Source organism: Asterias amurensis, chromosome 12 (assembly GCF_032118995.1).
Source record: "Asterias amurensis chromosome 12, ASM3211899v1".
NCBI classification, from domain to species: domain Eukaryota; kingdom Metazoa; phylum Echinodermata; class Asteroidea; order Forcipulatida; family Asteriidae; genus Asterias; species Asterias amurensis.
In genome coordinates this window covers 2,342,460-2,358,830 of record NC_092659.1, presented here as the reverse complement: position 1 = coordinate 2,358,830, position 16,371 = coordinate 2,342,460, and the positions used below count along the sequence as shown (strand labels likewise).

General features: G+C 38.9%; 1 protein-coding gene across 2 annotated transcripts in view; it reads left to right on the top strand.

The window, feature by feature from the left end:
- LOC139945313 (uncharacterized) overlaps positions 1-16,371 on the top strand; it is a 103,124-nt gene that overhangs the window by 13,731 nt on the left and 73,022 nt on the right. Inside the window, exons 6-28 of one of the 2 annotated variants that reach the window (XM_071942663.1) lie at positions 380-547; positions 1,343-1,428; positions 2,135-2,178; positions 2,338-2,459; positions 2,859-2,952; positions 4,156-4,270; positions 4,713-4,887; positions 5,240-5,291; positions 5,917-6,054; positions 6,662-6,873; positions 7,022-7,155; positions 7,647-7,852; positions 8,311-8,456; positions 8,812-8,994; positions 9,932-10,084; positions 10,654-10,796; positions 11,584-11,654; positions 12,187-12,350; positions 13,049-13,215; positions 13,954-14,134; positions 14,677-14,829; positions 15,470-15,727; positions 16,064-16,232. In XM_071942663.1, coding sequence (XP_071798764.1) covers positions 380-547; positions 1,343-1,428; positions 2,135-2,178; positions 2,338-2,459; positions 2,859-2,952; positions 4,156-4,270; positions 4,713-4,887; positions 5,240-5,291; positions 5,917-6,054; positions 6,662-6,873; positions 7,022-7,155; positions 7,647-7,852; positions 8,311-8,456; positions 8,812-8,994; positions 9,932-10,084; positions 10,654-10,796; positions 11,584-11,654; positions 12,187-12,350; positions 13,049-13,215; positions 13,954-14,134; positions 14,677-14,829; positions 15,470-15,727; positions 16,064-16,232 — 3,334 coding nt within the window. Of the gene's footprint in view, positions 1-379; positions 548-1,342; positions 1,429-2,134; positions 2,179-2,337; positions 2,460-2,858; positions 2,953-4,155; positions 4,271-4,483; positions 4,602-4,712; positions 4,888-5,239; positions 5,292-5,916; positions 6,055-6,661; positions 6,874-7,021; positions 7,156-7,646; positions 7,853-8,310; positions 8,457-8,811; positions 8,995-9,931; positions 10,085-10,653; positions 10,797-11,583; positions 11,655-12,186; positions 12,351-13,048; positions 13,216-13,953; positions 14,135-14,676; positions 14,830-15,469; positions 15,728-16,063; positions 16,233-16,371 lie in introns of those variants that run through there. The other variant, XM_071942664.1, reaches the window with a different exon arrangement.

The following is a 16,371-nucleotide window of genomic DNA, read 5'->3' as shown; positions in this document are numbered from 1 at the left end:
ATCGCATGCTAAGAGAAGGATGTTTCAGACAGTAGCTGCTTATTGCACTGCAGCACCTTGTAATGTTTACAATGTTTGACATATTGGGTTCCATAACTGAAAAACCTGGGCCCGATTTCATAGAACTGCTAAAGCATAAACAGTTGCTCAGCACAACAAAACAATACTTACCAGAATAAGTTTACCAGCTAACTTACAATTCGACATGTACAATATGTAACTGGTATCCTGCTTAGTTTTGATAAGCAGACAAGTTTTTCTTCTTAAGCAGCTCTATGAATTTGGTCCAATAGTGACATTGATCTTTGAGACCCCTGTAGATCAAGCGCTGTATAAAAACTTATTATTGCCATTTTGTTTTTATTGAACATGTACTCAGAATGATGAACCTGGTGAGTGGAGCTACGATTGCAACGAGACGGGTCACGAGGGTCACCATGAATCGTCATACAATGCCCGGATGTCAACGGGTAATAATGGCATCATCGTCTTCACCAAAACCAGACGAACACACCCGATACAATACGGGAAATCCAAACATCAAAAGGTAAGACAGTGTGACGTTTGACAGGCCAGAGCTGTGTAGTGAGGGTGTTGCGACATGGAGTGACCAGTTGTGTTTGGCCACGTGGCTGCTGGACGCCATTTTGTCTCCAAATAAAGCACAACCCAATGGGCAGACTGTTCTGGCACCCCGTGTTCGCTCATGCGTTTCTTTGGGAACAAAATGGCTTCTAATCGCAAATTGTCGGAACTCTCCCAATATACGGCTCCGTGACAGGCATATGAAGGGCGACCTCTGTCAATCTTCAAAATAAGAAAACAAGTCATTTCATGGTTAAATACAAAAGTTTTGTTTTGAGGTGTTTGTTTCTCATGCATACAAACCATAAAAAGTTAAACTCAACTGCTCAACACGCTGCAAATCTTTATCGAGTCCTACAAGATAAATCAAAACTACGACAACAACGAATCACTTAGAAAATGTGTGAACAATGTTGGTCCCCTGACGATGACTAGAGCAAGCTAGTCGAAACTTTAAACCAATTTAGGAAACTGACTCCGCGGTAGTGTAGTTAATTACGATCTTAAAGCTAAAGTAGTAGTCCCAGCCATTTTACCACACCTTCCGCCCGGGTATAGTAGTTCAAAAGCAGGACAATTATTGTCAGAACTGGGAAGTCTCCCGAACACGCAATAAATCTACTCCGCCGTAGTAGAATAAAGCAAGACAGTTCTCTAAAGAACAAACTCCACCTGGCAAGTTTACACACATGTTGTTACTGCAAACCAATATTGTTGGTATAGTTTCTTCACTGCGTTAATGTATTTGGGTTTACAGGAGATTCATTACCACCCCGGTATGAAGCTACCAACTCTCGTCAAGATTCTGGATCATTACGAAGCACCAAAAGAGTCAACAAAAGAGTAAGCAACATAAGATTAGACTATAGACTGAAGGACACGGGACACTATTGGTAATTATCAAAGACCAGTCTTCCCACTTGGTGTATCTCTACATATGCATAACATAACAAACATGTGAAAATTTGAGCTCAATCGGTTGTCGAAGTTGCTAGATAATAATGAAAGAAAAACACCCTTGTCACACGAAGTTGTGCGCTTTCAGATGCTAGATTTCGAGACCTCAAGTTCTAAATCTGAGGTCTCGAAATCAAATTCGTGGAGAATTGCTTCTTTCTCGAAAACTACATTACTTCAGAGGGATTCGTGTCTCACAATGTTTTATACTATCAACCTCTCCTCATCACTCGTTACCAAGAAAGGTTTTATGCTAATAATTATTTTGATTAGTTACCAATATAGTGTCCACTGCCTTTAACTCTTTGCGAAATCCACCGTTCTTCTATTATTCTCTTTTCTGGGGATTTACCTTGTTGGGTCAAACAAAGCTTTCCTTTCAAGGTCCATTGTTTCATGTGTAAAATTCCCTAAAGGGCAACCCCTTAATGAGCTCTGGGGAAAGTCACCTAATTTTTTTTTTTTTTTAGCGACGTATCCTTTGGCTTTTGGCTCGAAAGCACACCAGTCCCCCGTGTCATTTTCCCGGATCCCATCTGTTTACATTCTCGGTGTTTCTTTTGAATTGAACCGCTGTTTTTTTTTTTTTCAGGTTTGGCAATCAATTTAAGGAGAATACAGTCGACGAAGGGTTTGGTAAATTTTTAAAACTGTTGTTCTTAATCTGTTGTTATTTACCATAAACAATCTAGGCTGAAATTAAGTATTAAACTCTGCGTTTTTTCCATTTTTTCCACTTTTGCGGTATGATTTTACTGATCTGTATACTTTTTTTGCCAATTGTATTTGCTTTAGACCTTCCAGCGATGCAAACTGTTTCAGATGGGCAGCTGACATTCGTGCGTGAGATTTACTCCCCTTCTCTGGCTCCGCCCACTGATGGACATCTTGTGACGGATACAATTCACACAACTAAGGTAAATCGTGTGCAATCATCTTAAATAGCTTTAAAATTGTACGACTTTGTCTGATTTCTGCCAACACTTCCAAACTGATGTTAACATGCTGTGAACCTCTCAATTAAAAAAATGGCGCAATGGGCGATGAACTCCAAACGGGAATTAGTTTTGGCTGTTTCTCATCAAATATGACATTTCAGACAGCATTATTTTAATTCTACTATCATCATCATTAGACCGTGTAAGTTTCGTGTAAAGTGATCCTTCTTTTTATACTATTTGTTTTGTTCTTACAAATTCTGTAATGTTCAATGCTGCTTGTATGATATCAACTTTGTGGATAAACATTAGCCGAATTTTCAAGTTGTTTTGCTCATTTGAATTGTCGTTTTTTTAAATGATTTTGTGTTGCTGCAGTTTCCAGACGGCCTTTCACCGATTGATGACATTACAACACTGAAGGACATGGTGTCTGGTAACCTGACGTGCATGAGGAACGCGCCACTTGAAGGTATGTAAACTATGAGCTACTTCTATTTTCATTTAAAATCATGTGGGCTCGATTTAAAGGGGATGTACACATTTGGTAATTACTCAAAACAAATGTTAACTTAAAACTGACTTGGTAACAAGCGTTGGAGTGGTGTTGATAGTATAACACATTGTAAGAAACGGCTCCCTCTGAAGTGACGTAGTTTTTGAGAAAGAGGTAATTTCTCACTAGCCAGAATTCTTGTATTCCTATCTGAAAACACACAAATTCGTCTAACAAGAGTGTTTTTTCTTTAATAATTTTCTCGCAACTTTGATGACCAATTGAGCCCAAACTTGTGCATGCTGGTTGGTTTATGGTTATGATGGGATACACTGGTCTTTAAGGCAAAGTTAAGTAAATGCGATTGTTCATATTAAACAACAGTTACCCAATATTTGGTATTAATATAAAGGTGAACAATTCTCTGAAACCAAACCAAACCTCTATTATTAAAAGGCATAACAGCCGCAAACCTATCTAACATGATATTATTTCGCAAGGGAACTCCTTTTTGGCAGAAAGCTGATTTATGAACTATTTGTGATTTTAACTGATGGAAGTCTGCACCAATGCTCCCTTGGTTCAAAAGAGACTCACGTACAGTGTTATAAGGAGGAGGTAATCTTTTGAGAAAATTACATCACAATGCAGATGTTTTCAAGCAGGCATCGTTGTGATCAACATGTCCAAGGATTTGGCTACTTGTTCAAAATGTCCATAGATTTACATTAAACTTACAGGGTTGAAGATAATGATAGTGGAAAGCTTCCCTTTAAGTATTACTTACTGAGGTGCTGTAGTTTTTGAGAAATGAGTAAAACAATGTCATGAAAATACGTTTGTAAATGCTTAAAATAATTTTCGTCACATGGGACGAAAACTATTTTCATGACATTGTTTTACTCATTTCCCAAAAACTTCAGCATATCAGCATGTAATATTATTTTCAGGGAAGCTTTCTGCTTTCATTATCTTCAAACTGTGTAAGTTGAGTCAAATCTGTGGACATTGTGTTTTTTTTGTCCTACAAAAAGTACATAGACCCTCTAATAATATAACAATTATTATTGTTTTAATCATACTTAAAGGTTACAGGGTAGCCACATCAGTGTCAAAACAGTGTTTTAGTCTATTTCTTTTCAACCACACGCTAACCAAAGTGAGAACGTTCTATGGCAGGATCTCACGAAAGGAGTCATTGCTTCCAGGACCTCGTACACACCCTGATGTATAACATCGATGAACGGAAACTTGCTGAGATTGTCAAACCTTTGTATCAACTTCCACTCTCCAGGTATTTGCATTTATAGCCTACTATTTAAAATTAATAAAATTGGGGACTTTTGGGACCCTTGGTGGCAGCAGACTTACCAGGTAAAATCCATTGTTCTCGATAATATGCGCATGCTCAGAACTATGTAAACAATAGAAATTTACCTGGTAAGTCTGCTGCCACCTAGCGTTCCAAAGTTCCCCATTACAGTGAAGCTAGTTTGAGTGGAAATTAACTCAGCCGAGGTCTCGAATTCAAGCATCTGAACGCCCACAACTTGTGCGACAAGGGTGTCTTTTCTTCCATTATTCTCTCACAACTTCGACAACCAATTGAGTTCAAATTTTCACAGGTTTGTTATTTTATGCATATGTTGAGATACACCAAGTGAGAAGACCGCCTTTGACCAAAGGTGTCCAGTGCATTTAAGTCTGAAAAGCAAATTTTTGTTGCCTTATTATAGACGCCATCGTGACAAGGAAGACAGACTCAATATGTTAGATGCTGTAACCGCGTTGGAAACCGACTTTTCACAGTCTCTCCTGGCTGATCTCATCCTCTTGTCTCCAAAACCAAATAAAGACCTTGTGGAGAGACTACTCATTGCGTCTTCTGGATTCACTCGAGCTATATCAAAGGTATAGTAGCTTCATGTCGTAGTCTGCTTTCAAGGCTACTTAATTGTGTCTCTTTCAGACCATTAGCAGTGAACTGCTTTAAGACCAATAGCGGTGTAGTTTGTTTTCAAGGCTACGAAAGCTCTTTATTAAAGACAAGCAGGAGCCTCTGGGCAAGACCCGTTTCTTTTAGACAATAGTTTGGGCCCTGGCATTATTTCCCCATTGGTGAATTACTCTTGCTGCATCTTTTATTGTATTTTGTGGTTCAGGGTACCAACAACACATGAACATTGATGAAACTTGAGTTTGGTCAATAACCCCTTTTTTATCCACTTACTTTGTTCCCTTGATTCATCTCATTTCTCCACAGCATTATCTGGAAACCTTGGAAGACATTGTGTTCAACCCTCAACGTTTTCCAGGTGAGCCACTATTGTTCATTCATATTTACATCAACACTTAACTTGTACCCTACTCTCTCCAGATGGAGAACCATAATAACAATACTAATTAATTCATATATAATACGCAAGTCTAATGTAACCATTATATAGCTGATCATAATTTGGCTCCGGTATATCTCCAAGACCTCTTAGCCCTTCGTTCTTCTTCACTTTCATCAGCTACCCGACGCCTTTGCTCTTCTTCAATAGCTCATTTCCAGCTTTCCCTTGGACCCTGCACCACGACACGCTATGGCGACCGCGCCTTTTCAGTCATAGCTCAAACACTCTGGAATAAGCTACCCACCCACATTCAAGCAGCTCCTTCATTGAACATTTTTAAATTTCAACTTAAAACCCATCTGTTTTGTCAATCTGGTTATAGCACTTAACATCCGTTTTTAGCGCTCTATAAATGTTGTAACTATTATTGTTTATTATTATATAAAGGCAGAGTCATAGATTGGTATGCTCCTAAACGAGTGACCGTAACTTACTCGTTGGGAGAAGCACTGTAGATGATGGCTTCAAGCCATAAAAATTTAGACTTCAAAACTGCTCAGTAAAGAGCATCTGAGACTCGTTTTTTTTTTATTCGTTTCAGAGCCATTACGTGACTCAGAGACACAGAGAGTTGCTGTGATGGTACTCGGTGCCATAGCTGGTAACCTATGGACTGCTGGGTACAAATCCCAAGCTGAGGCGATCGTTATGAAGATTGAGGACAAACTTGGTGTTCACGGTAGGTTTTTTGTTAAGATGATCTTCCTGTCAAGGGAAAAATCAAGCTGGCGACAGCCAATTACTCTCTCAAACAAACAAACAAACACTTATTTAACGTCTATGTGCACGGTATAGTTTTTGTAAAAAGGAAAAGCCGAGTTAGTTTTAAAATGTCCTTGCACACTAAAACACCTTAAAGGCAGTGGACACTATTGGTAATTACTCAAAATAATTATAAGCATAAAACCTTATTACTTGGTAACAGTAATGGGGAGAGGTTGATGGTATAAAACATTGTGAGAAACGGCACCCTCTGAAGTGCCATAGTTTTCGAGAAAGAAGTAGTTTTCCACGAATTTGATTTCAAGACCTCAGCTAGATTTAGAACTTGAGGTGTCGAAATCAAGCATAGAAAGCACACAACTTCGTGTGACAAGGGTGTTTTCTCTTTCATTATTATCTCGCACCTTCGATGACCGATTGAGCTCAAATTTTCACCGGTTAGTTATGTTATGCATATGTTGAGATACACAAACTGTGAAGGCTAGTCTTTGACGAATACCAATAGTGTCCACTGCCTTTAAATTAATCATGGTGTCATTATCAGTCGTTATTTGATTTGCCAGATCCATGGAGCTACAGTAATACTGTCACAAATCTTTCCGAGGATGAACGGGATGAATTCCACCACAACACGGTAGCGTGTATTGAAGCTCTCGGCAATGCTGCCCTCCATCGTTCCTTTGCTCACATCCATAGTTATACCAACTCGACCACCACCCATCCTCTGCTGAAAAGAGCTGGTTTACACTCTATGAGAGACTATCACCACGACAAGGTAAATAAGCTTTATATAATCTTCGTCGTGACACCATTTCCCCCATAGTATGAACTTTACTGGTTCTTTCTCATATCTCAAAAACTCTGATCATCAAATTTTTGTCTCAGTATTTCAAGCAGGATGTTTTCGGTATCCTTTTTATCAGGCTGCAGGTGTCCTCCTCAAGTCAGCACTGGATGAAGATGAAGACGAACATGTTCGATACGAGGCATCATTGCTTTACAAAGATCATCCAAACGGTGTCTACAAACATGCCTCAAAGTTTGTCAATCCAGAGGAGTAAGTGTTATTTATCATTACTCTGATAAAAATATCAATACCTTAAAGGCAGTGGACACTATTGGTAATTACTCAAAATAATTATAAGCATAAAACCTTACTTGGTGACGAGTAATCTGGAGAGGTTGATAGTATAAAACATTGTGAGAAAGAAGTAATTTTCCAAGAATTTGATTTCGAGACCTCAGATTTAGAATTTGAGGTATCGAAATCAACCATCTAAAAGCACACAACTTCGTGTGACAAGGTTTTTTTTGTCTTTCTTTATTATCTCACAACTTCGACTACCAATCGAGCTCAAATTTTCAAAGGTTTTTTATTGTATATGTTGGGATACACCGAGTGAGAAGACTGGTCGTTGACAATTACCATGGTGTCCAGTGTCTTTTAATACCTTGTTTAGGCTGTTCCGACCCGTTGAAGAGAAATAACCTGGGAAATCTGGAAATTAAAGTGACATGGATTGGTATCTTCACTGCAAACTTTCATAGATACATGGGCTCCACCAACTCGTCCGAGTTGATGTCCGCCGAGGGAGCGAGTTCCCCGTCCAGACGGCGAGTACGGCGTGGATTCTGGGAGGGGTTGCATTTTAAGTTGGCCAGCCCAGCATTCCAGTGGAAGAAGCTTATTGGGAGCCCTGAGACAGGTGCACTGTTTGGTTTAACTATCAGAAATAAGCTCGACGCCAAAATAGGTGAGACCTAAAAAATAATCCAGTCTTTCCATTATTGTATGTGTTGTTTACAATAGTGTCCACTGCCTTTAAAATTTATGAATTTAGCTTTTAGGATCGTAACTAACTACTACCGCGGAGTCCGTTCTTAAATTGGTCTCATCGTTTCGACTAGCTTGCTCTAGTCATCGTCAGGAGACTGCAAAGCTTTTTGACGGCTCGTTTTTGTTCAAAATGGTTTTGTATCATGATTTCTTTATTTTCGTTTAAATGCCTTAGAAACTGTTTTGTCGTTGCAAACAAACTTATGGTAGGGTTACCGTTAGGTCACTTTAATTGCTTTGTTTTTATCCCATTTGTAAAAATTTGAAATAATATAGAAACAAAAGTGTCCCAGAGGTTTCCTATCATAAAAATTGGTCAAGCAATACAGTTATAAGAACCCAACATTTCAAATGTTGTTTCAATGTTGTTTTCAGCTCCCCTCAGTGGCCATCTTCGTGTAGACATTCTGGACGAGGCTTATGCAACGGTATTAGTTGGTCTTGTGGATGAGAAACTGGATATCGCAAAAGCACGCTTCTGTTTCAACGGACACATTGAGTACAATTTGAATATTCTACAGGTAAGCCTACACTTTGGTACAACCAAATGTTCAGCTTGTAGAGAAGACTAATGAAGGTTTTTTTTTGTGGGGGGTGGGGGGTCGGGGGGGGCTGGGGGGCGGTCACAAGGGGAACATCATGTTGCAACTGTCACTTGTCATTTGTAAATTTCTTTTCTAAACATACTGGAAATCCTGGATTTCAAAATCAGGGAAAATTTTGTTACTTTTCAAGACGCCTAAGGAAAAGTCCATTGAGATGGACTTAATAAACAAAAGTTTCAAATGTTACAAATCCGTCATATTTTACTGGTGACACGTTTAAATTTTACCTGTATAATTAGTACCTCAATTGTTTTTGCAATTTTCCAATTAGGAGTTTGGGGTTGAACGCATCAACGACCTAGTGAAACTCTATGATTCAGTCATAGATCAAGTTGTTGGAAACATCGTGAGGGCGGTAGACATCGTTGTTGAACTCTTCAATGGAGATACCAGTATCAACAAACTTTTTGATGACTTCGTTGAGGCACTTGAAAATATCCCGAGCCGCATCAGTGTAAGTGTGTTCCAAAATAAACTAAAGGAGAAAGTGTAGCTGTCATCTCGTTCAAGCTCATTATCGTTTTTTGTATACCTTTTTAAAGGATTTGGGTAATTTTTCAAAATGTCCTCAGATTCACATTAAACTTTGGTTTAAAGATAATGATAATGGAAAGCTTCCCTTCAAATGTTACTTACTGAGGTACTGTAGTTTTCAGTTAAACAATGTCATGAAAATACGTTTGTAAATGATTAAAATAATTTTCGTCTCATGAGACGAACATTATTTTCATGACATTGTTTTACTCATTTACCAAAAACTACAGCACCTCAGCACGTAATATTTTCAGGGAAGCTTTCTACTATCATTATCTTCAAACTGTATAAGTTTAGTATAAATCGGTGGACATTGTGTTTTTTGTCCTGCAAAAGTTACAAAGACCCTTTAAAGGGTATAACAACATTCTAACATAGAGAGATTTGATAGCCCCAATAAAGGGTTGCCAGTGTGCCCACGCTGTTACCATCTCGGTCATGTTCCCTGTTTCCAATAACAATAATGATTGCTAACATTAATTGCACATGGTACCAGACTATTATTTCGTCCAGCCTCAGTTTGGTTGACAATGAGTTGGAATGGAGTAAAATCGAGATGACCACACCGCGATAAAGGTCTTTTGTGACCTGGGGGGGGGGGGGTTGATGTGTTTTGGATGACATTGGGCCCTAAGAATTGGTCCAGTTTGTTGAGAGGTGTAGGGACATTTTTCAAGATTGATGCTCGGGTGTTTGGAAAACACACTGTTGTAGTGGTATTTTGACTTGGAGGAGGAATAACTCGACGAGCCCAGGGACTCCCTATATCAAATTGAGCAGGGGATTCAAGTTCAAGAGTCAATGTATAACTTTCCATGTTAGTGTCTTTAATCTACATTTCTTGTTGTAATGTCCAGGGAATGCGATCGGTGGCTGCCAATGCCGTTGCTAGACTCTCGCAGTTTGATCCGGATCAACTCCCGCCCTCTATCCATGGCGTGATCATGGTAGTCAACAAGGCAGCTCAATTATTCAGTGATATAAAGACAGACGTCATGGAGTTCTACCAGGTAAGGTGCTCCTATTATAATAACAACTTTTATTTAATTTTAATTTTGAATTTGTTTTTGAAAAGAAATACCTGTGAGGTCAATAATCAGCCAGGGTTTCTAATTCGAGGAGTTATTTACTTCACTTTAATCTCTTTTTGTCTTAAAGACAAATTAGCAGTACACAAGGATTTAAACATTTCTTCCAAGTTTCTATACCTTCACAGCTGGAAAAAGAAATTACGAGGATTGCAATTCTACACTTCCGCGAAAAAACAAAAATAATAATAATAATAAATAATAATAATAATAATAATAATAATAATAATAACAATACACCGGCGATAGAAAGACAGTTAAGTGAGTGCCACCAAACTAGTGCGTGCCGTAAAGAGGTTATTTTCATAGAGGCCAGTCAACATTCAAAGTACGAAAGGACAATAAAATGAGACTCCTTTCTTTTCCAACGTAACTTTAAGCAAGTTTTATTGCCGGCCCTGTACCAAGTATAACTAAATTTAACAAAATCTGTTTTGAGACAAAAATGAAAGTTGATTTCCCTCGTTCTCTTCTATATATTTTACCACCAGGCTGTCAGTGAGGCTATCACTGTGACCTTACCCTGGGCAGCCGAACAAATTATGCAGTCCATATTGAGTATATCTAATACCATCGGAGATTTACTTAAGTCACCACTGAAGGCTATTGGAGACATGTTTATGGGAGTTATCAAGTGAGTCTTGAAAATCAATGTAGTCAGCAAATCAACTTTCCCGGAAAGATATATACATTTGGATATAGTACTCAGATAACACAAAACACTAAGAACGGATCATGTTTTTAGTTTTAGGCACAGTGGTCGTGTTGGCGTAGTGGTATCTTGTCCTCGACCTCCACATCTATGGACCCCGGTTTGAACCCCGCCATGACTGCGACGGCTTTCCCTAAAGTAATTCTCTGGAGTTTCCTTTCACATCTTAAACTGAAATGTTGTCTATTCTCTCCTTTTGGGTAATTGGCTAATACAGTGATTATTTAAGGTTTTTTTCTTAACCCACACAGCGATGGATGTGTGCTAGCACTGTATACTCAGTACTTTCCTCATCGTCCTGTGAAACAAAATCACAGGCATATTACTCGGGTGTGAGTAGGTTTCCTTTTTGTAAAGAGTCCTTGGCTTTACAACCGGAATAAATTTAATGAAAACATGTTGATTCAATGCCACCCCACCTCTCTCGCTCTTTGAAAAAACCCCAGCATAATATGACATAGCACGAATTCCGAAACAATACAGCTTGTGTTTTTACCCATGAACTCGGGTTAAAAATACTATATTGAATTAATGTTTGAGTCCTGTTAAATAAAAACAGGTATTACTCATGTTGAACACAAACCCCTGACCCCTGACCCCTGTCATTCTAGAGCAGATGTCCTGCCACTTGACTACCGAGCTTGCCCGGTATCAAAGTGGCCATGGAAATTGTTTTGCCTATCTGAATACGTTTTTCTTTTTTGAACAGGATCAAAACAGCCGTTGATGCAATAGTTGAGGCTAAGAAAGAGGTGGAGAGAGCAAGCTTCTTCAATGAGGGTATGTTAACGAGAGGCTTATGATCAGCCGAAGATAACAGTTTGTATAACACCCTTACAAATATTCTGCCTTTTCATTGGTTTAGAGCGCGTCACATGATATGTCTTAACTTTACTAGACGGTGGCCGTGTGATAGTGCTTCGTTTTCCGTGTGATGGTGCATCGTTTGTCGTGTGATAGTCCGACGACTATCACATGGCATGGCGTGCAGTACCCATACGTCTTTTTACCGAACTCGAACCCAATCAGTTGTGCATCTGTGTATCTGAAACGCGCGTACGAACGTTACGTGTACGAGGCTGATAAATAAATTTAGTATGTTGGGGTGTTATAAAACAAATTATTGACTGCTTTTACTCGTGCTATAATGGTTTTACGCCTCGGGAAAATAAAAGCTCCGGGGATCACCTCGGGAGTCGTAGTTTTAACCATAGCACTCAAAGCAGTCAATATTTGTATACAATCACATGTTGTAAACTTAATGTATTTCATTTTGCATTATTTGTTGCTGTGTGACATTTTCATTGAATAGGTCAAAGACCGTACTGGTTTAATCTACCCAAAGTCATTGGCGACATGATTGAAGAATTGGCCATGCATCTTGGAAACATCAAGAGAGATCTTAAAGTATGGGTTAATGAGGTTAAGAGTGCTGATGATCCCATCAAGAAGCTGACCGGGGGCGCCCTTGACTCGGTAAGATTAACTTCGAATATAAAACTTGTAGAACATTTGTGTGCTTGGTCTTTCAATAGACCTCTATTATTCATCGATGTGCATTTTAAACACAATGTAAATACACATCGTATGATGACACCAATAGTTTGAATTCTCAATTCATATCAGGTCAGACTGTTTTCCCTTTTGGCCTCAGGTTGGTTACGTTGGTTTGAGTTGAGGAAAATACAAGGTCGCATTGGTTTGAGTAGAAATGAAACCTTTAAAGGGAAGGTTCACGTTTGGGAATTGTCAAAGACCAGTCTTCTCAATTGGTGTATCCCACCATAAGCATAAAATAACAAGCCTGTGAAAATTTGGGCTCAATCGGTCATCGAAGTTGCGAGAAAATGATGAAAGAAAAAACACCCTTGTTGGACAAAATAATGTGAGTGCTTTCAGATAGGAATAAAAGACTTGTAGCTAGAAGTATTTTATTATTTTAGTGAGAAATTACCTCTTTCTCAAAAACAACGTCACAAGGTTTTAGGCTATTCTTGAATATGCCAAAATAATTTGAAAGTTTCACAGTTTCAGGCAGGGAGTTCCAAAGCTTCGGTGCTGCGCTCCGCAAAAACAAGCTTGCAACACAGTAAATAGAAAGAAGACATAATTGGGTTTCTTTTCTGAAACATTCTTCTGAATCTTCGGGAATTTATTTGATTGCATAACCACAGCACACCCTGAGGACTCAAGTCCAGGCAGAGATCGAGTCAATCTTGATGGGTCTGATGGCACCAATTGAACCAATCAAAGAACTCTTGGCTCCATTCGTTGAGATCTACGACCTCGTCTTTGACACCATCAAGGCAGTCAAGAAGGCTTATCAGACGCTCAAAGATTCGTAAGTTTGTGTGGTATCACCTTCTTTGTAAAGACTCTGAAAGGTAAATTTAAAGGAATGTTAAGGAATTGGTAAGAAAAAAATCGTGAAGATCACAGATTTACATTAAACTTACATGGTCTAACGATGATGATAGTAGAAAGTATCACTTGAAATGTTTCTGCCTGAAATGTCATATTTGATGCGAAATAAATAATCTAATTTCGCATTTGTTTTTTTAGTTTATCGCTCAGGGAGTCAAATGTCATGCAAAATGTGTAATCAGTTTTTCATCATTTTCTTGTGATCCAGATGGCCGATCGATCCCAAACTTCTACAGGTTTGTCAGTTTGTGTATGGTGAATTACATAACAATTTAGTGCTTACACTGCCAGCAACTGTTAGCAAAACCAATTCTGTAATAATCCTTTAAATTATGCCTCAGACGAATTGTTAATATCAGTCATTGAAATAGTTATTTATTCATAACATTTTAGGACGGTCGTTATAGTAAACTGACAAATTGGTTTGAAAGGGACGTATCTTTGTACTCTTTACCATTTTTACACTATTTTGATTCGATAACAAAGACACTTTACTAGAGTGGGACTCGAACCAACGACCTCTAGCTAGCCCTATACGGCGGTCCCCCTAATGTCAATATGTTTATTCGGAGCAAATTTGAATTTGGAAAGAACACCAAAATATTAAATTCAACTGGTACATACTTTTTACTTCGAGGTTTCATATTCTGTTTAGATACCAGAAGTCCTTATCTCTTGTAATGAAGCTGTTTGGTCCGAAAACCCATGAGGAGTTTCCGAGGAAGTACCGTTCACCGGGGTCGGGGGAGTGCGCCTCCGGTGGGTTCTATCCAACGGACTCAGCTGGATACTACGATGATCAGGGTGTCGATCTGGAGATGCCTCAAGGAGCAAAGGTAGGTCATTCACAATCTTTCAAATTGTAAAATAAACTTTGTTTGATTATTGACAACTTAACTAGTTTATGAGTTAAAACACAATTATACAGGTGTTATTTGAACAACCTATGATGTTGATTTTGACAACGCCCATTGTGTCAATTTTAACACCCCAGTTTTTGCAGTTTACCAACTGAGCTATCCAGCTACATGTTGTGTTTTCCCTATAGTCTGTAAGTTTTTTAGTTCGGGGTGCCGGTCAAAAAAAAAACATTCAACCTGTCACTACTGCATATATAGCCAGATATCACACATCACACCCAAAGTAAATGAAAACTTTACTCTTATTTTGAACAAATTAGTTTAATTGGAAACGAAAGCATTTTGAAATCGAAATAAGGTTTCATCATTAAAGATGGACTTTGTGGCCAGAATTTGTTTTGATGATTTCAAAAAGAATCTCTTCCGAATTTGGTTTGAGATGAACTAAATACAGTTTCCAACATCTAACCATAATTTTCCGGTTCAAATCTTCGTCTTTATTTGTGTGTTTTGTGTAGTTGGTGGCGCCCTTTTCTGGTGAGATCTACATAACCCCCGGGAAGCCAAACCAAGTCACCCTTGAAGCGAAAGGAGGTTCATTCCGAGACATTAAGATATTCATTGATAACATTATACCCAACAACACACTATCAGAAACGCTATCAACGAGTGTGAGTACCATGCTATGTTCCTTGCATTTTGCCAGACACACGAAGGCATGACGGCCACTTTAAGGTGTTGGCTATACAATCAACAGTTATTTCAGGGACAGTTGCCACCTACTCCTGGGGCTGAAACAGGGTTAACCCCTTTACAGTCTTGGGTATCATCCATCAGACTGCCTGGCTAATAGAGCAGAAAGCACTACCTCCCCAGCTTTTACGAAGCAATCACAGTTTTAAGTGTCTTGCTCAAGGACGGGGTAACGACCGGGGCTCGAACCTACACTCTGCTCAGAGTTTAATCAAATGCTCTTAACCGCTAAGCCATAACACGCCACAAAGATCTACAATATTTTCTATTCTCGATGTTTTTAGATTATGTGATTAGAGATATGACCTATAATGCAGGGTGAGGATACCCCCCCCCCACAGCACCCAAATTTGAGCGACCATTAAAGGGATCTTGGCCACGGCAAGAAGGGTAAACATTATGAGAAAGAGAAAAATAGGTTCTAAAAATTTGCTTTTATGTTTGAATTCGTGTACAAAATTGAGAAAATCAAACCATTTCCCTCTCACCATAGAGTCCCATCATTTTAGATAAACGTCTTTGACGGTAATTAATTATACGGTGTATTTCCTGACACAGGTTATAGCTGGTACTGAGATTGGCAGAGTATGGAGTGCTACAGCTTGTGCACCACCTAACTACATCCATCTATCAATGAAGAAAACCAAACCAAACCGTCTAGCTTCGATTCTAGACAGTGTTCTTAACGACGACCCGACCGCTGCAGACTTGGCTGCAAAAGAAGGATACGTCGATCCCAGTAACTACTTGGCTAAACGACCATTGGAGATACCGAAATGGATACAAGTGTGTGACGATTACAAACTAGTTTGGGAGGTAAGGATCTTTCAGTAGGATTAAAAACTTTCCAGAAGACGATCAGAGCAAACTGATCGAAACATCAAGTTGAAACCAAAAGGTTCTCTTTCAGAACCACCCCAACTCATATTACTATATTATTGGCAATGATCTTATATTAAATTAACTTCTACTCTTTTTCTAGTCTTGATTTCATTAAAAAGAGGTTGTTCTAACCAACAAATGCCAACAAAATTTCTTTCGGGGTTATACAATCTGTCACAAAAAAAAGCATACATTTCCAAAATCACAACTCTGGCATTATACAACGGAGAGCTCCGTAACTACTTTGTTTCCCTTCAAAAATAAAAACAGGGCGAAACTGTGAAGGCAGGATCTTTACTTGGAAGCAACAATAGGGAGGGTGAAATGATAGACACGACTCCAAATATGGGAGCTCCCCCATCAACCTCAACAGAAAGGCCCGATCCAACGAAGCAACCGGCCCCACGGCATTCAGCTCTTGGACAGGCAGTCACATCGAGTAAGACATAACATTCATCACCTGTTCTTGATAATAACAGTAAAATCGGTTTATCTGTCAGGCATCTCAAAGTGCTTATTAATTTATTTTTAAAGGCAGGGTATACTCTTGGTAATTATCACAGACTAATGATACATAA